At 39.3% G+C, this 20,162-nt stretch overlaps 1 protein-coding gene across 1 annotated transcript; it reads left to right on the forward strand.

Annotated features, from left to right (window-relative positions):
• The first annotated feature begins 3,396 nt into the window (after positions 1 to 3,396).
• On the forward strand, positions 3,397 to 19,893 carry LOC145448754 (uncharacterized). The gene is made up of 11 exons (XM_080327213.1): positions 3,397 to 4,944; positions 6,203 to 6,361; positions 6,756 to 6,905; positions 7,636 to 7,727; positions 8,054 to 8,275; positions 14,816 to 14,936; positions 16,132 to 16,361; positions 16,809 to 17,328; positions 18,438 to 18,570; positions 18,626 to 18,727; positions 19,644 to 19,893. Exons 1-11 carry the CDS (start codon positions 4,622 to 4,624, stop codon positions 19,731 to 19,733), a joined length of 2,142 nt encoding a protein of 713 aa, XP_080183339.1. The 5' UTR covers positions 3,397 to 4,621; the 3' UTR covers positions 19,734 to 19,893.
• Positions 19,894 to 20,162: the final 269 nt, after the last annotated feature.

Raw genomic sequence — 20,162 nt, forward strand, 5'->3', positions numbered from 1 at the left:
TTATTATTATTATCATTGTACACAACAGTGGTGCTTTTAGCCTGTTTAAGGCTTTGTGCTCCACGACATGACAGTATTCGAACTGATCAATGCATTTATTCTTGTCTTTGACATTCTTTCCACTCTGTCATGCATCGGCTCGCGATTCATCGGCTCTTTAGCTGCCGACTTGTAGCTCGCCTCACTGTGATTTCTGGGCTTTTTAAGTCAGTGCAACTGCAGTGAGGTCGGCGATGAGGAGTAAATGAAGCTTGTGGAAGTAGGCTTGAAATCCTGCCTTCTTACTCTGCATTCCCAAGCCTTCCTGACCTTTGCGTTGGAAGGATATGAATGGGAAAATCTGTTCTTCCCCAGTTCATTGCCCTTGGTGGCACTGCATTCATAAACACAGTAGTATTTCGGCACTATATTTCAGTATATGGTATTAAATATTTTATTTCCTTTCCTAATTTCATTATTAATGAAGAAATAAACATTTAACTGTAATCTTGTCGTTTTTATACAGTCTACACGGCTATAGGAATACATCGTAGTGCCGACTATATGTTGAAGTAAATGCAGCGTCCTCCGTTACTGCGTCGTATCCATGGCCATTGTCTCTCGACCAATCAGCGTAAAGTTTGGTTTACGGCCGTATAGCGATACATCAGACACAATGTTATATAATAAACAGATATACAACGATATCGAAACGACCAGGCAGGATTTCTTAATTTTGCATCCATTTCGTCTTTCTTTTAAACCAAGGGTGGCCTACCCGCGACATAAAAGAATAAATATGCCTATGTGGCTTTGTACAATGTGGACGTAATTCAATTAGCATACGGATTGGCGGCGTCTACATACCATTCGAATTTACGAATCGACCCGCAACCCGACATGCAAAATAAATAGCATATATTCACAGATGAAGTTGGTCCTTCGTTGAAACTATCTGGTAAATCAACATAAAGTATAAACTATAGAGCAGTGTGGTTCCCAACGTGGGCGATATCGCCCCCCAGAGGGTGATTTGGTGGCCTAGGGGACGAAAATGACGAAGGGGGCGGAAATGGACAAAGGGGGCAACAGGTCGACCGACATCGAGCCGGAAAGTCGACCTTATATTTTTAGTCAACCCGCCGATGATTACAGATTGTATACCGATTTTTCGGTTCACAAAATCTGGGGGGCGATGAGTCGAAAAAGGTTGGGAACGAACTATAGAGTATTTTTTGAGCGAATTGATTTTGTAACTTCAAATTTTTATTCGCGCTTCGCGCTATGCAGTGCGAATTGATATATTGCACTTCTTTGTGAGTTTTGAAAAGCTCTCGGTTCTACTTGTAGTTGCCCATTCCCGCATTCCAATGGTTCGCGCAAGTCTGTTTCGATGCACACTGTATTTTTCGAGATTAATCAGTAACGTCTATCAACATATCGCTAAATCTCGTTAAGCGAAAGTGAAGTTTCGATTCATTCCAATTCCTATATTGATTGCAAAAATTCAGATCGTGCCCTGCACGCGCGCACCTCAACTAGTGAACACATGGCTGACGCCTCCTAAATTACCCCTAAACGATTTATCGATCGTTTGTGCTGTTATGGTATATAGGGAATGCTATCAAGGACATTGTTGTTGGCCACTGGTTTTGCGTAATCTGCAACTGCAATGTGGATTGTTGATGGAAACAATATGCTAACCACGAAGGAACATGTCAAATTCGTGGCGTTCACTATTCTTTGGAGTGTGATCCTAAATGAAGTCGTTGGTGAGTAGTAAACATCTGGTGCTCCGTCTACAGTATAGTAACAGCATTGAGTAGAATATCCCGTTATATATGTATTTATTGTATATCTATATGCCTACTTGAATAAGAACAGAAATATGATAGTAGGCTATTTACTGCAGATGGGCGTGGCTTCTGCGGCATGACTCGGATGTTCGCACGAACCCCAAAGGCTCGCTCGAGATGAAGCCGCACACTCTAATCATACAGCAGAAGTCGCGCTGATCGGCAGTAAATATCATAATCCTTGTGAATATCCTTGGTTTAGTTCTTTTAGCATTGGTGTTGATGCAGTGTTCATTTTGTACACCGGTGTTGTATAGTATTGCATCGTTTTGTGAGTAAAAGTCGAAAATTTGGGATGCACTTGAATGCCTGCAGATTAGCGTCAGGGTTGCCGAGCTAGCAAAGTTTAAGAGCCACTGATAAATATAACTTAAGCACATACAGTCACAGCGAATGGAACTTCCGTCGCTTTGACAATGACTGATGGGCACAATTTATTGCTTCTTGTGACAAGAGTTTAATTCAACGATATAAGTGCGGCAGAATTGACATGTAACTAATATCCCTCGTTCGCTAGAGCGGACGTTTACATTTTAGTAAACTATAGCAAGCTGGATCTGGATATCGACATTATGATTATTTGCGATTCTAAATTTACAATTGAATAGTAGGCCTATATTCATATTGAAATGAACCAGAATATTTTCGGCTTACACTCGTCAGGGGTAATCGTTAGCAACTAGTAGAGAATTGAAAATTACAGCGTATATCAACAATCGTAGCACAAAATATGACGTCACCAGCATGACATATGTCGAATACGAGAGCGTTCATAGTACTAGTTTTAGATGATACACGAACTCTTTCTGTTGACACAGCCTTTGCTGATGTATTTTGATAAAAGTCGACTCCAAGGCACGCAAATGAAAGTGTGAACGACCCTTTCTAAATTTATAGAAAGTAAACATTACCACCATGAGCACCAATCTAACTGATGTTTACGATGTTGCAATGTGATTGACAATTTGGCTTACTTTTAGTGTTGCCCATTTCCTTGTTATTACTGATATGGTAGGCCTATTCTGCAGTTCTATATTATTCGTTACTACGTGTCTACGTTGCTTCTGTTTCTGTGATGAATTCCTCCCCTGACAATGAACCAGTTCACACTTGGTTTTTGTAGGGTGTCTCCTGTTAGAATTCAACATACGGACAGAATTTAGCGATATTGATTTTCGTGTGGCATGCATCTATAGTCATAGAGCTTGTTGACGTTGACCATATATGCCAGTGGTTCTCAAACTTTTTTAGACACGCCCAACGTTATGACAGTGAAAAATTTCGCGCCTCCTTGTCGTCAAAATTTCAATTGAACGCAGCTTCGCGCCCCCCAGATTGAGAACAACTGATATATGCTAATAAGTGTGACGTTACTGCTACTTACAGATTATGGACTGTTAGAACTTTTACTTTTTAGTTTTAGAAGAGTGTGACGTTTAATAGTTGACCCTACACTGTACAGAAAAATCTTTCAGGAATAAAAATGTGCTTTCACACCCTTCCAATGGGCGAAATCGAGTCAAATACTCCAATTGTGACAATATATGCTAGGGGTGTAGCGCTGTTTTCGTGTACCAAGCTCGAGAAATTTCAAAACGGTGGTGCACGCAAACAGAACCATCTACACCAGAGGCGGGCAACTTCTCCAGTCGGCGGGCCGGATATTGGAAAATTAAGTACTTGGTAGGCCGGATTCCTGAATAGATGCATAAATCACGTATTTATCCGCCAATATAGGGAATAAATCATATTCTTTGTAAACTTTATGTTAACAGCATAGAGACCAAAACCAGCATTCAATGAATTAATTCGCGTAATGTATACTTCAATAGCTGATGAAGTCAATGAGACATCCGTGGTTTCGATCAAAGATTTCAACAAGTTCTTTGAACTCTAGCCGCATGTCGGACGCAGAAACTCTTAGTAAAGACTACACGTGAACATTAGTTAGATAAGTGGTTCTCAGACGTTTTTAGACACGCCCCCTTTATGACAGAGATAGGAATTTCGTGCGCCCATTATCGTGATATCACACAATATCAAAATATCAAAATGAGCTACCAAAATATGCTAGCAATTCTAACAGATAGTTTGATGGCATGAAAAGTCATGGATGTTGATGGGATAATTGTCGAATATGAAATGAGGAATATACACAGGGGAAAATATATGAGCTGGAGGTAAATCGCGTAGTGCGCGAAAAAAATTCCAGTTGACTGCGACTTCGCGCTCCCCTTCAGAGGCTTTCACGCCCCGCCGTTTGAGAACCACTCAGTTAGATCGTAACGAAGCTTTGTCTTGTTAATGTTCATGGTCGAAAATGGTTGCTCGCACACAGACGTAGACTCGCAGGTTATATTAACATGGAGGGTCGAAAACTGTCTGCGGGACGCTCAAAATCCCGTCGCGGGCGGGATCCGGCCGGCGGGTCGTATGTTGTCCGCCCCTGCCCCACACCGTGTGATATATCTTTATAAGAATAAGTGTATGAGTCATTTTTACCCATTAGACGGGTGTGAAAGCCCAATTATCCACCTATACATGGTGTTTAACTGATTTCGACTCTTAGCTAATGTGGAAATCAAATAAATACACCTATATTTTCCACTCACGTATTTACAGTGGTATTCATACCCGCGTACCGACCGTAATATACGGGTGTGAATATCTACCATTGCTACACGAAGCCAGAACCTAGTACAGACTTCCACCACCACCATGTAAATCTAGCACATTTTAATCCAAATGATGCATATTGCATATAGACCGCGATATAATTCTGAGTTATGCTCTGTTGGTATGTAACGGTCTTTAGGGTGTGGATACACACACTTTTCGCTGAGGGTGTACCGTGTATTTTAATAGAATCTGACCTGAACCTTAGATTAGTTTGCGTTAACGATATATTTCGGTTTGATTTGATATTATCACCGTTTCCTAACCTTCTGCATACAAATGCTACTATACTTTGTGTCCTGCAAGGTTCAAAGATGGAGGAGGATCTGGGAGATTTCCTATTTTCGAATTATACGAAGCATGTTCGTCCCTCGAAAACCGTGAATGGCGTCGTCGAAGTGAAATTTTTCATCACGTTTCTTCATTTGATCAGGTGGATTATTAGCAATGAATCTGCAATGGGCCGTAATCTACCAGTAGAATTACTCGCGGTATAAGTTTCTATATATACAGAGGTGTTTAAAGTAGTCAGCGTTGCTACTCAAGTAGAAGTAAAAGTATGTCGCAAATTTCTACTCAATTGCGAGTAGCAGTAGAAATTTACAATTCCTAGTAGAAATCAAAAATGGAGTAGAAATTTTCGTATTCAAGTAAGTAGTTTGAAAAAGAAGATTTGGTTCACGTACTTTTGACAGGTAATTGAATGCCAGTTTCGAAATGACATGGGGTGTCTTTGCAACGAACACGAAATGAGTTGGTGCAAATTTTCAATAATATATTCAGCGACATTTATGACAATCTCACTTAGCAGATTTGTAAAAGCTACCAATCTAGTTAGTTTCAAGTGGCGTGATAGCGTAGTGGTATAACCCACAGCTACAATACCAAAGGGTTGTGGGTTCGACTCCGACGGACGTCGTCTCCAGAACTCCTACCTAAGTATTGGAGGTTTATCCAGGCTCCGCCTCGCCATTTCATCAGCGTAAGCGGTGTCTTAAAAAAAGCTCAGAAGTGGGCCGTGCCACAAGTCGGCAGCTACAGAATTAAAAAAAAAAATATCGGCCTCGTGTGAATGGCCATGACCATAGTACTCGACAAACACCACGAATACCGCAACCAACAATAGCAACTTAGAATTGACGTTCATATAACTACCTCATTTTTGATTAGTTCTACCTCTAGTTCCTGTTGTTGATTTTGAAAATGGAGTCGTCTTAGTTTCAGTTTTAGTTGTGTATTTAAAAAAATATTTGCTGAACAACAAGTAAACAGGTAGGCTATCATCGTTTGGCGTGAATCGTAGTACCGGTGTTCTGTTGTGTGATATTCCTGCAGCCGTTGCTAGCAGCATCTTCACTACTAATAGTGGGTGGTCAGGGTGGCTGTGAAGTTTCGAAACGTGAGTAGTTCTATTTCTAGTTCCGGTTGCCGGATTTGAAAAGAGGGTATAGTTCTACTTCTTAGCTGAGTGTTTTGAAAATTGAGTAGTTCTAGTTCTATTTGCGCGTTTTCAAAAGTGAGGTGCTCTGTTCGAAAAAGCGAGCAGTTTCAGTTGTAGTTCTAGTTGCGCATTTGAAAATCTACTATAGTTCGTACAAGTCTGATGCTTAGATGATCTTAAGTTCCGTTGTCAACAAAAATGTGAAAATGTCAATGCGCACCATGTCCTCGTTCCCATTCTTGCATTGAAGTGTCGATGAAAAGTCGGAACAAATGACAACATCACAATACATCACACTACGTTGGAACGACCCGAGGCTGAGATGGAATCCGGCCGATTTCGGTGGCTTGTCTGGGATCCGAGTGCCGTCGGATTTCGTGTGGAAACCGGATTTGGCGCTGAGTAACAAGTATCAACTAGCTCTAGCTTGTTTTTGTAGAGCACTGATTTTTGAACCTTTTTACACCGAATTGATTTTTTTTATTTCTTACCAGTTAATTACATCTTGGTTCTAAAGTGCCGAGAACGAGTCGATGTTAGTGGTGAATGTTTTCACCGGTTATTCAGATGCGAAATTTATATTATTTAGAAAGTTCGTGTTTGAAAACGCTGACTCGAAAATGTAAGACGGTCCAAACAATTGAGAATTTGCAAATCAACGATAATGGATTTGCTTTTGTTCAAAATCTAAGTAAATACTGAGGCAGATAAGCCACTTGCGCAGTCTGGCCATTGTACTTTGTTATGCCCTAGTATTGTGTTATGCAAACACAATTTTCAATATTTTCGTAATAATTTTCCAGCATAGACGGTAAATATGACAAGTCCGTCCCCGTGAACGCCGTGCTCAATTACACGGGGGATATCGAATGGTTGCCGCCTGCCATATACAAGAGTTCGTGTCAAATTCAAGTGGAGTATTTTCCATTCGACTGGCAAAACTGCTCACTTCGGTAATAGACATTTCGTGATCATGACTTGTACAAACTATTGGAGTTTGAAAATACGAAACTAGAACTGGGGCTATTCAATTTTCAAAACTCGCAAATAAAACTAGAATTAGAAATATACTCCCTCTTCAAAACTAGCAACCAGAACTAGAAATTGAACTAAACTGTAGCAACTACTCACTTTTCAAAATCCATAACTTGAACTAGAACTAGAAATACTCATTTCTCAAAACTACCAACTAAAACTAGAACTAAAACTACTCAGTTTCCAAAAGTTGCTACTTGAACTAGAACTAGAAATAAACACTTTTAGAAATCCACAACTAACACTAGACCTAGAACTAGTCATTTCTCAAAAATAGCAACTAGAATTGGAACTACTCACTTTCTAAACGTTGCAACTAGAACTAGAGCCATATAGGCCTACTCTCTTTACAGAAGTCACAGCTTGAACTAGGACTAGAACTATACTCACTTTTGAAACCTCACAACTTGAACTAGAACCAACGGGCCTTAAACACCCGCGACTATGACCAAAATGAAACTAACTATGGATTCAATTCCGTAGCAACTCGCTCATTTTTGATTTATTTTTAAATGCGTAATTAGAACTGTGAATACCAAAAAAAAAACAGAAGTTAATTGCCTGCCAACTAAGTAGATTGGAAGTGTGTACAAGTCTGGATCTCGTATATGCGAAGATATCAATGACATGTATTCTTTCTGTGTGCAGATTTCAAAGTTTTACGTACGGCATGGACGAAATTAATCTCCACCCAGAGTACAGAAAGGCCGTGGTTGACAAGGAAGCATATACCGACAACGGTTTATTTTGGATAGTATATTGATATTGAAACTATCTCATTGAGCTGACATTCTTGAGATGTAATCGTCAATAATTAGTAGTGAATTGCAAAGAACTTTGTATATCAACAATCGCATCAACAATAGCTGAGTTCTTTTCAATTCTGCACTAAGTTGCTGACGATAACTCCTGACGAGTGTCAGCTGAATATATTCGGATTCATTTCAATATATTATCTAACTGTATTTTACGGCTCTGTGTATCCAAGAGTCTCTTCAAAATCGTTTGTTTGTTATTTATAATCCATTTCAATTTCCCAGTAATAAACTGCACTATACGTTTTCAGGAGAATGGGAAATCGTGCACTGTCCAGTCAGAGTGAACACAAATCCGTCCAATCTTGAAAAGCAGGACGTCACGATGTATCTGATTATCAGAAGAAAACCGCTTTTTTACATCATCAACATCATAGTACCGTGCGTACTTATTTCGTCTCTGTCGGTCGGAGTGTTTTATCTGCCGAGCGAATGCTGTGAAAAGACGAACATGAGTATTTCGGTTTTATTGGGTGAGTTCAACTGTTATACTTGTACCAACTACCTTTAGTTAGTTACCTGTCTAGTTAGTTGACGGTAAACTAAGTATACTGTTTTTGTTAACAACAGTTCTTATTCTAGCTGCGTAATTTGCAATTTGAGTAGTTCTAGTTCTAATTGCGGATTTTGAAAACTGAGTGCTTCTAGTTTAGCTCATCTCGATGCCACAGAGGTGGGATGACACATTTCGAGAACGGTGACTTTCTAAGGATAATGACTGCTCTCAAAATGTTGTTTTTGCACTTCCAACTTCTATTTCAGACCACATCATATTTAGAGCGCTGTCCCGCTATAATCGGACGGAGAGAGCGCTTGAGATAAATGTACAATGCACGGACTAGGCTGGTGTATTCTGATCAAAGTCGACTCCAAGGCACTCAATCGAAATATGACCGGCCTCTTTCAAATATGTCGTCTCGATCATTTTTCGCGCAGACAAGATCATCCCAAAAATCTTTGCCAATTGCATAATTAATGATATTTGCATTTTCTGCATATACACTCAGGGGGTGAGTCAAGGGGCCAGCCATTCGCAGAGCACGATGGGCGTGTTCATATAAATATAGGGTAACGCTGCTGCGGTCCTGGAAATGTTGTGTCGTTTTCCCCAAGTTAACAAAATCCCGGGGTCATTTACATTCATAAACTACATGACTTCGTTGAAGTGCAAGAAGCACGTCTTTGCGTGTTGCAGGGAGCAGTCGGGTTGTCGTAAAAAATCACGTTGGTCTCCACGATGTAACACAATCTGACTTCAAAAATCAATATATTTCCAAAGCTGATGGAAATAGGAATTCGGGTGGAAGCTCAAATTGTAAAAAGCAAGTCGTTTAGTTCAATTAGAACTGGGAGTAGTCTAAATACATAACGACTCATGTAATAGTAAGCAATACTTATTTCAGTACTAAAAAAAAACAGAATTACTTTGCTACGGACCACCTCTGGTTTACCATTTGGAGAAACCCTTGTATTGACATAATTCGATTCACGCTACTGCTTAAAATCAAATATACCTCGCGTGTATAGTGAATTGATAATGTTTGATGACCATCGATCGACGATTAGTTTGCTGATTAGAATTGGTGCTTGTCGTGAAGACTTACCGAAACAAATCGATGTCCAATTTACTCGGCGAAACCCGCGTATTCCGCGCAATCCAATCATACGCACGAACGCGTGGGCCTAGATTAAGTCTTGCTAATACCACACATATTAAACCGATAGTCAAAATATATGTCATCTAGCCTAGCATCTAATGTTTCAGGACAGTTTTATAGCCATTGTTATGTTGGACATGAATTAAAGTATGCTTAACGAAACCTGTAAGCATAGGTGGTCAGTAACGAAGTAGGGGAGATGGAGTACCGATGGATCAAAAATTGGAAAATGATCTCTGGCCCTCAAATCCTCAGCCTAGAATAGCAGATCTTTTGCTGTCTCAACACTTTGATACAAGCTCTACATATCGCGGACATTTACATGAATATCCTCCTTTTCAAAAAATGATAATAAGCCGTACGCTCAAAACTCAAATTTTTCAACTTGTTTTGTTGTGTAGCAATCTAAGCTATAGCAAGCAAATGAAGAATGTTTGTTCGCCACCTTCAAGAATAAAGTAGTTTGTATCAACTCAGATCACGTTTTGATTTCTGCCGAAATTTACAAATTTAATTCCTCATACATATTACCCGCAAATCGACATTTGACTTTCGTAATAGCGATAAAACATCACAGGTAACTCTGGTTTACACCCTCTATATATATGTAGGCGTGTTTCTGCTGTTAAGTGATTAGTTAGTCCAACTATTTTGCTTGATTTGGCTATGGTACCACAGGTCCCCAACCCTATAAATATTGTAATTGAGTTGAAAATGCTCCCCTCAAGAATGATATTGATTCAAAAAAATATGTGCCATGATATACCCTGATACAAGCTTTACACTTGCCATCAAAAAATATTTCGGGTTTGTTAGTCTGGAAGGTGATATAGAAAAATGTAAATGTCGATCCAAATTTATTTCACAGCCCCTAAAACGTAAACCATCTGTCACAGACACCATAACTCACCCAGGTCAAAATGTTTTTCATGTGAGGAAAGATTCTGTCTGCATGCCATTGTAGACAAAGTCGCGTACTGTAATCATGGGGTTATCACAGATAATTTTTCAAGTATTTTCGGTCCCAGTGTCTCCCCTACTTCTACATTTCGAAGTACTTCAAGTTGATTTCGCCTTCTCGCACTAGTTCAAGTGCGTATGATTTTAGACTGCTTCTACAGCACAGTTTATAGTTATTTTAGGAAAATCTAGGCCTAGAATATTTACTTTTTTTACTTACTTGTAAATCTATACTTGAGTATCGACGGTGACTACTTTGACCAACTCTGCTCCGTACTACAATGTTGTGACATCACGAAAATTACCGAAAAAGCATCATGTCTGTCATGATTCTGTTGTAAATCTAAAATCTGCCTCTAAAATTCGCAATTGCCAATCATATCGAATTTCCATCCTGGTTCTATGGTGTGATTCTCAATATATATGACTGGGACGAATTTTATGAGGTGTCAAAATATCAAAATTTTGTCATAATTGTAGCGTTTGGTCAAAACATTGTAAAAATTGTTAACAAAGTCAAAAAAATTATGCAATCTGCATTCCGCTTGTATCGTAGATCATTCGACATTTGACATCTTTTAACCCACTTAATCGGCCTATACCGTTGTAGGCGGCCCATTGTCTGCTCATTATGAATCATAAACGGTCAAATGAAACAAATAACTTGACATAGTGTTATGCTCAACGTACCGCAGTGGTTCTTTTCTCAAGAAGCGCATGATGATAAATTGTGATGTAGAAAACATTGTCAGAATGAAGCAACACGGTTTGTCACCAGCAGTGTACTCGTAACTTCAGTGTTGCCAGCCAACAACCGTGGCTGTTAAACGATCTTTCTCCAAACACTGTCTAGCCAAGAATGCAGAAAAGTATCTTTCGTTGTACCCAACAAATTTTTATTATTTCTACCATAATGCGTGATGTAAGTAGTGGAATTAGTGGCGAGATAGCGCAGTGGTATAATCCGCGGCTGCAACACCAATGGGTGCGGGTTCGAGTCCGACCGAGGTCGACTTCTGAATTAAGATATCTAAGTGTTGGAGGTTTACCTAGGCTCCTCCTCGCCGCCTCATCCGCGTCAGCGGTGTCTTACAAAAGCCTAGAGGTGGGCCGTGCTATAAATCGGCAGTTACGGAAAATAAAAAGAATATCGGCCTGGTGTAAATGACCATAGTAGTCGACAAACACCATGAATACCCAAAACAAAACAAACAAACAAGTAGTGAAATTCTTCATGGGTCCATATTTCGTTAAAGTAAAGTATTTTCATGTAAAAATTTACGAGTTTCTAAGTTGAAAAGTTTTTACAGGCCAAACTACTTCTTAAGGACTGACAGCTCAAACCAGAAATGAACATAAGAAATACAATTATAATATTATGTGCGAAAACGCAAAATTACATACATCAGGGCAAAATGTTGTCGAAATTAAGTTTTTTAACGCCAAAATCTTCCATTTTTCATGTAGTGTATGTATGGAAAGATAAGGTGTTTTCATATATTATATATACAGCAATAAAAATACGTCTCTTGAACCCTGACTGCATTGCCACTCTTCACCACTATGATGTTTGGAATATCGATTGATTGAATCCTGTGGTGTTCACGAAACGTATTCGAGCGCGTGTGTCCATTTAATGATTCAAAATCTCATTAGGTACATGATCTTGTTCTGATAAAGGCGATTTATAGGTCAGTTGGAGTCAAATAATCCCGATTGAAACATTGAAATGCAAGGGTCAGATCAATGACCAACAAGTTGACATTGGTATCCGTGGCAATATTGCTGAACGCACCGCGCAAAGACTAATTCGAAGTTTTTTTTTCGTCCCATCACATATGAATGAGGTGAAATGGTCACAGATTCGGATAACTAGATAATTATAGATCATGATTAGACTCATTAAAGCGAAATGCCGGTAATGTAGTTCTTATCTAACTTGAGGAGTGTTTTACGCTCACATTCGAATTTCAAATTCATTTCTGGTTTTCCTGAAAATGCTACTGGAGAACTACATAGTGCGAAACGAGTCAAGCTTGCTGTACGTACATGCATTTGTACTGTTGGTGATCATGAACATCAACTCTAATTTGATATGAACTGAGCTTGACTATGGTTGTACTTCTTTCTAATTCACAGTTCGTAAATTCAGCCATCCAAATTTGGATTTAATACGGTAAAAATACTGTGTAGCCATCATTCCAATCTAATTTGGAAACGTTGGACATTTTTTAGTCGTTCAAGTCTGCATGCAGCGATTGAAGTGCTAGCCTTGCCGATCATACATGCAAGGTTGTAATGACTCGAGTCAGACTCGAGTCACGATTTTTTTGTGACTCGACTTGACTCGAGTCATTTTCTTGAAATGGGAAAATGACTCGACTCCAGTCAATATTTGGATTGACTCGACTTGTACTCGACCCAAGTCATTGACTTGGCTTATTTTATATGACTCGAATACGAATAAAAATCGCGAATCGTAATGGCTTAATGGCTAGATCAACGCATCTGACGAATTCTGCTGACATCGCTATTTGTCACCACTGCTTTCGTTGCACTTAGTCTGATATCAGATAGGCCGTAAAAACAACAGACAATGGTACATAGTAGCAATACATTGTACAAAATCATCCAGTGACGAAAAGGTAATAAATCCTCCGCAATCAAAGTACCGTACTCAAAACTTTTCAATTATACAAGCAAAGAATCGAAGCAAAGTTCAAATAGAGCCAATGAAATGACTCAGATGGTTCAGTACTTGGAAGAGACTGATAAGCTCACGTGTAGATTTGAAGGCGATGACTATTTGCATTTTTGGGCGACTAGAAAGAATGGAGTATCCAACGCTCTTCAATGAGGTTCAAAAATGCTTGTCAATTCCTGCATCTAGTGCACCAGTGGAAAGTGTATTCAGTAAATGTGGATGTATTCTAAGGCCATGCCGCTTTAATATATCTGAGGATCTGGTATTTTTGAAGTGTAACTCATCATTGATTTGATCTGCCGTCTGTGAAAACACACAAAACCCTCCGTCCATTTGACGTTTTATTAGGTATGTGCATTGTGCACTTGAGTAATAAGGAATGGCTATAATGTTGTGTGATGTTTGTACAGTAGGGCTGTTCAAATATAACTTCTTTTTTATTTTACTTGATGGCTACTTGATAAAATTGTTATGTTGCATTAAAAGAACACTGAATCTGGTTAAATTTTAAAAAGTAGAATCAATGATATGAGAAGAGAAAATTTTGGATTTGAAAATTAATGGAGTAATTTTAGTGAGAAATTCTTTCGTATGATATTATTACATACTAGTGGTAAGCCGACTATTTTTTCATATCCAAAATATCATACTCTGATAACTTCGCTTGTTCTTGTTAGAATTGAGCCAAATTTGCTATGAATCATATTTTTACACAATCTAACAATATCGTGAGGTAGCCAGTAAAATTCCAAAATCTATATTCGTAATTAATCCAAAATTTTCTCCCAGTGCATTACTTTCTACCGGTCGGAATTGAGCCAAATTTGAGTTTTTTTAGGCAATCTAACAATTCTAAGAAGTAGTCGGAAAATTGGAAATTTTTTTAACTGCCCCAATTATTTCTCCAATGCCGTAACTGCGATGTAGTCTGTAATGCAAATGGGAAAACCTTTAGTAATATCAAATGGTATCTGTTTTTTGTCACTGCACATAGCTACATACATGCTTTTACAGCATGCTGGCCAGGTGAAAATACCCCTACATAAACACGCATCTGTTGATTCTCTATTACCTTATTTGTCGACGTGCATTCGTAGGTTCTCTATCAGATAGTATGTAGACTTGAATTCGTTGGTTCTCAATCAGCTATTTGTGAGCTGTCGTCGATGTGGTCGTAATAGAAACTGAATGCTGGTATTTGTGATGTATCAGACTGACAAGACAGATATTTGATTTTAAGTTCTAAGATTAGTAAAGTTATCATATTGGCGGCATGTCCCGTCTATCTGTAGCATCGGTAAATGAGGCCAGGAACTGTCCGTAATCTACCAAAATAAACATGTGCCAAGACTGTGGTAGGGACAAAATAAGCATGTTAGACAAGCAAGGAATTCGATATCACCCAAGCAGGATTGAAAACATTGGATGAACATGACTTCAATACTGTGACTTGGACTCGGACTCGAGTCATAACACTATGACTTGGACTTGACCCGGTAAACGGTGACTTGGACTCGGACTCGACTCGGTGATGAATTGAAAATGACTCGACTTGACTCGAGTCAAAACCACAAAAGTAAGATTGACTCGTGACTCGGAACCATGTGACTTGGTTACAACCCTGCATATATGCGGTGAATATGTCTATATATCTGGACCTTTGATTTATGCCTGCAATGTATCATATTCAGGATTACCGGTTTTCCTTCTGCTTTTGGCTAAACGTGTTCCAGAGACTTCACTAGCAGTTCCCCTGATCGGAAGCTATCTACTGTTCACTATGTTCACCGTTACTTGTTCGGTGATATCCAGGTAATGATGATGAAGAATAAACTAAGTTCGCGGCCCAAGACTACGGTGACTTGCTCAGACCTATATTTTTTATTCTGATTTTCTTTTTTTGCATCGTTCATCCATTGCAGTATGGATCGAATCCATCGTCATCGTCACACTTGTTAGCGATTGTACAGCATCTCCTTGTTTTTGTGTTTCAATTTCATTTTTTTCACGCCCTGTGACAATCATCATTATCAATCTGCGTTTTTCGTTCTCTGTAATCGCTAGCTTAGGTTTTTTGTTTACTTTGCGGAACAAACAGTCGTGATTGTTACATGATTCAAATCAGCGGTCGTCGACTCATCATGAGTCACGGGCCACTTTTGAAATTTCGTAGAGGACGCGGGCCGCAAGAATGCAATATCGAGACAAAATAGAGGCCTAGACCGCACTTTCAGCAACGACGTTTTAAATCTTTACGTCAGTAGGCTACAACGCTGTGCTCTCTAACATGGGCGACTGGCATAGTTTCAACAAAAGAAGTAATATTTTCATGAAGAAATACAAATTCAACGAAAATAGCATTATCATCGATTTCATTTTATTTTGAACTATGAGCTGTACACGATACCTGACGACGCTTTTCAGCGACCAAGAAATCGATATTGACGCTAACGAGACACTATACTAGCTGAAACACTATCTCCTCGTAAAGCGCAGGAGCTTTCTTTGAAACGGCAACAATTGGAACTGATATCATTTTGGCATTTCAATTCGATTTGATTAGCGATCTTCCAACTTCTGAAATCATATTTGTACTCCATCTGTGCTTATTCTATTCTGCCATGCGTCATTTGGTGTTGTGTTTGAATTATACCGCGATATACTTGAGAGGTAAATTCTGTTTCCTTGTCCCACCTTCTGGGCGTGAATACACACTCTTCGCTATAACAATATAAGGTAAAGGTAACGTCGCACACTGTAAAGAAAATCGTGTATTTCGCCGATTTTCGTCCTACCGTAGAGTGCGAATCAGGAAAACGGCACTTTCAGGTATCAAAATGTATCATGTATCAAAACGCCCTTCCGATGGGTGAAAATGAGTCGAATACTCCAATGCTCAATGAGGTGTATAAAAAGCTAATTTTGAACAGCCCTACTTTCTACCCATGGATTCAGAGCGTATCTTTATTACAATTATTCTTTCTAATTCGAATTTCCTGCCTTGCAGCGTTTTCGTATTGAGCATACACCACCGGTCTCCTCTTTTACACAAGTTGGGCAAGAAAACGCGCCAAGTTTTTCTAGAGTTTTTACCACCGTTACTATGCATACCCACTCAAGCTCTTCCGCCGCTAAAAAACATTTCGAAACCGAATCCTGTGAAAGAGGTAAAGAATCAGAGATCGATGTTACATGCCGAATCGAATATGGCAAGTATCTTTTTCATTCTCTCTATTTATTACTGATATGATGCGGATTAGCATTTATCTTACATGCATATTATTCGCTAGTGGATAAGCACTCTGACATAGAGTGGTAACCAAGTCACAATATCCCGAGTCATATGTCATTTTCTTTTTATAGCATTGACTCGAGTGGAGTCATATTCAATTCACCACCGAGTCAAGTCCGAGTCAAAGTCAGGGTGCAATGAGTCGAGTCTTAGGCCTAGTGTTGAGACTCGAGTCCGAGTCCAAATCTTATAGTCCGCAGTTCATTATCAAGATCAGGTCATGTTCAGCACACTTCTGTGAAACTTTTGAGTAATATTGAAGGCCTCGCATTTCGCATTCATAATATAATCATTTTTTTATTGTTCACATGTTTATTCAAATAGATAAAAAAAAAAGGGATGATAATCTAATTTGGAAAAACCTGTGTGTCTATAATTCTAATTCTGACGAGTGTCTGCCGAACACATTCGGGTTTCTTTCAATATCCTTATATTATTCAATTGCACATTCATAATATTGCTTTTTCGTGCCTTGCAGTCTGGCAAATCACATTCATCACAAAAGAATCAACCAAGCCTTCATCAACACATATTGAGAAACCAGGACGATCAAGATTGCAGTGGCGTAGATATCATGGCTTTCGGGAGAAAAAGTATTGGTATCAACGCGGTACCTAGAGTGCCCGCAGACGAACTGAACCAAGCCCAATGCACTTCTGCATGTCCGGGAAAGATGTCGGAACAACACGAATATTTCAGACTTACATGCAATAATATCGCCAATGACAGATCTGAATATGCTGTCAATTCCAGAAATCTTAACCCAGCCGAGAGGAACAGTTTTGTTGAGGAAGAACGATTTGATTCGGTGCTTGGACGTTCAGCTAATGGGAGGTTTGACTCAAACGTAGCCGGTCCAGACGCCACTTCTACGAGTCGAAGATCGAGAATCTCAGACCGCACAGTAGACGAGTGAGTGAAATAGGACAATAGGTACAATCATTGCCGTAACTGCCGCACCCAGAACCTCGAATGGGGGAGGGGGATTATTTCGCAAATCAATATAAATTATAGAATATCTTGTGGGAGATTTAACACGGCTGCAAAATTTCCTTCTTGCTTAGCGCGATTTAGTAGCCTACCATTTTATGTCTACTTTCTAATATGGGAAACCCTCAGCGCCCAATAAAAAAGTACGCACCATTTATTTCAAAATAGGGATGCCAGCACGGGCCATTAACGCTTCACGACATACCAAGACGTCTGAAGTTTCGGCCAGCAAACGACTCTGCGAAGTGTATTACCAACAACAACGTTTGCCGAAAATCACCGCCGCATGTTGGCTGAAACCATCAATATATGGCCAATTGTTCATCGTCCATAGGCGCTGATTAGTCCTGCGCTTGCTACCAGAAGTCACCATCCTCAGCTCTACCAATAAATATGATCATGTGGACTAAGAGAGGATGAGAAAATAATAGGAATAAGTGCAATTACCATTATTATAGACAAAATTCAATTCTTGATATGAAAATGTTTCGCGTTATGCGCGACTGCGCACAAGTATATATTGTATTGTATTGATAAGGTACGACAGCGGTGCTTATAGCCTTATGAGTAGGGCGGGTTTTTTGACATTGTAGCGTTGGGTTAAAATTTGCCAAAATTGTTTACACAGCCAAATTTTTCTTGACCTCTGCATTTCATTTATGTCGAAGATTTTGCACTGCCGGTGAACTTATCATCTGATATTTTACAGCTTGTAGCCTACTTTATAGGCCTACCGTTGTAAACGGTCCATCGTCTGCTCATTTAGAATCATAAACGGTCAAATGACACAATGAAACGCCAACACATAGAAACTTGCTAGAACCGAGACTTGAACCAACAACCATTGGTGTCATGACGGTGTCGTTTAGCCCACTGCATCACTCGCTTCATCACATGTAGCCTATATAGGCCTATAGAGCCCCTATAAAAGTAAAACGTGCTTTTTCTGGTAGTGATAGAAAGACCCACCATGTCAACTATTTTGCAAATAACACATCCGTTCACTTATGTTTATATCATTCACAATTCAGCGAACAATCCTCCGATAAGACGGACCAGGAAACAGATTCTCTTGTGCAGGAGGATCCTACGAATTGGACACACTGTCTCACGGCTGTTATGGTCATGCTGGAATTTGCAAAGTTTAATGACATGCGAAATACGGTTAGCAGTCGATGGACACATGAGTTTGATACCTTATTTCAAGTTGATTTTGCAGAAGTCCAAGCATTGGAAAACCATAGCGATGGTGGTGGACTATATAATGTTCAGAGGATTTCTAGTTTTTTATGTTGCTGGAACTCTTTTCTTCGCGATCAAGGTTAGTTATAGATCCAGTAACTGTCATACTATAGAAACTAACTGCGGGTGGATTCTAAATAAGTGACTTCACTTTTTGAGGACTTCTACAAACCAGAGATTTAGTTAATTTACCGTCAACTAATTACTGTTTTTTGAGTAGTTCTACTTCTAGTTCTATTTGAACATTTTGAAGAGTGACTAGTTCTAGTTGTAGTTTTAGTTTCGCATTTTGAAAAGTGAGTAGTTCTAGCTGTAGTAGTTCTAGTTGAGGATTTTGAAGAGTGAGTAGTTCTAGTTCTAGGTCTATTTGTAGGTCTAGTTCTAATTTCGGATTTTGAAAAGTAAGTAGTCTGTACACGTCTGACTGCTGGGCAACCAGATGCAGCTAGCATCCTCTTATCGCTTCGTAAGGAGACATGATGATGTCATAATTAGTTATAGAAATTAAAATGGGTCTCGTACGAAAGCCGCTCTCGAAAATATAAATTATATCTGGTCAGGGCTCTGAAATACCCCAGAATTCCCCTCTTGAAAGTCGAAAATTGGCGTAGTTTGTTAAATCGGAACAACGCCCATAACGATGGCCTTTTTCGGCGTCCCGTGCCGTCTTCTAGCCAGAGGTGGTCAAAGTAGACAGCATTTTTACTTATGCAGAAGTAGAAGAAACGTTCTAAATTTCTATTCGGGTTTCAGTAGAAATTGAGACATCCAGGCGAGTAAATAACTAAGTATTGTCGGCCTAGTTTTGCACAGAAAACTGAAAACTATCAGGTTTAAGTAGAATTGGTTTGAAACATATCAAGTATGCAAAATCTAAGTGAAGTAGAAGTTGAAGTACTTTGTTTTTGGCCAACTCTGGTTACATTGTCGATGTTTCACTAGGCTAGGCCCAAAATCCTGCAAATATAATTTGTTACAACTGATTCTATTTCAAGGCACTGACCAACTACCCACCAGAGCATCCGTTTCACAGCGGAGATCATGGCTATGTCAGCTGCTGGGACGATGACTCAAACTCGCATTAGTCTGAATCCAGATGAAGATGCACTCCGCGAACATAGCGAATATGAAAGGCACAAAGAAATGAAATGAAAATGCATTGCTATTGGAAAACGATGGCCTGAAGACTATTGATTACCTGAATTTTTGTATTTATTGATATTTTAATTAATCCACTCATTTTGACTTGGTGGATTACAAGGTTTGATTCATGTCGCATAATAAGAAAGGCACGATCTGAATACACAGGTAGTAAGAGTGGTACGTTTGCAACCGATGAATGTTAAGCTACTTCAGCAATTCGGTAAATTTTTACCTCAACGAAAAAACAACTCATGGTTGTAAAGATTTGACTTGACTCGAGTTATTTCCGTAAAATGCGGAAAATTACTCAACTTGACTTGAGTCAATATGTGTATTGACTCGACTTGTACTCGACTCATTTCGCATGAATT

This window comes from Botryllus schlosseri, chromosome 10 (assembly GCF_051294905.1).
Source record: "Botryllus schlosseri isolate E-star chromosome 10, Bs_hap1, whole genome shotgun sequence".
In the NCBI taxonomy this organism is placed as follows: domain Eukaryota; kingdom Metazoa; phylum Chordata; class Ascidiacea; order Stolidobranchia; family Styelidae; genus Botryllus; species Botryllus schlosseri.

Excerpts from the sequence above, each read along its gene's own strand:
- LOC145448754 (XM_080327213.1), top strand. The coding sequence starts at position 4,622 with ATGCTCTGTTGGTATGTAACGGTCTTTAGGGTGTGGATACACACACTT. Across the intron at positions 16,362-16,808 it reads CTTTTTCATTCTCTCTATTT|TGTCTGCCGAACACATTCGG; the intron begins ATTACTGATATG and ends AATTCTGACGAG. Across the intron at positions 18,728-19,643 it reads CTCTTTTCTTCGCGATCAAG|GCACTGACCAACTACCCACC; the intron begins GTTAGTTATAGA and ends TTCTATTTCAAG.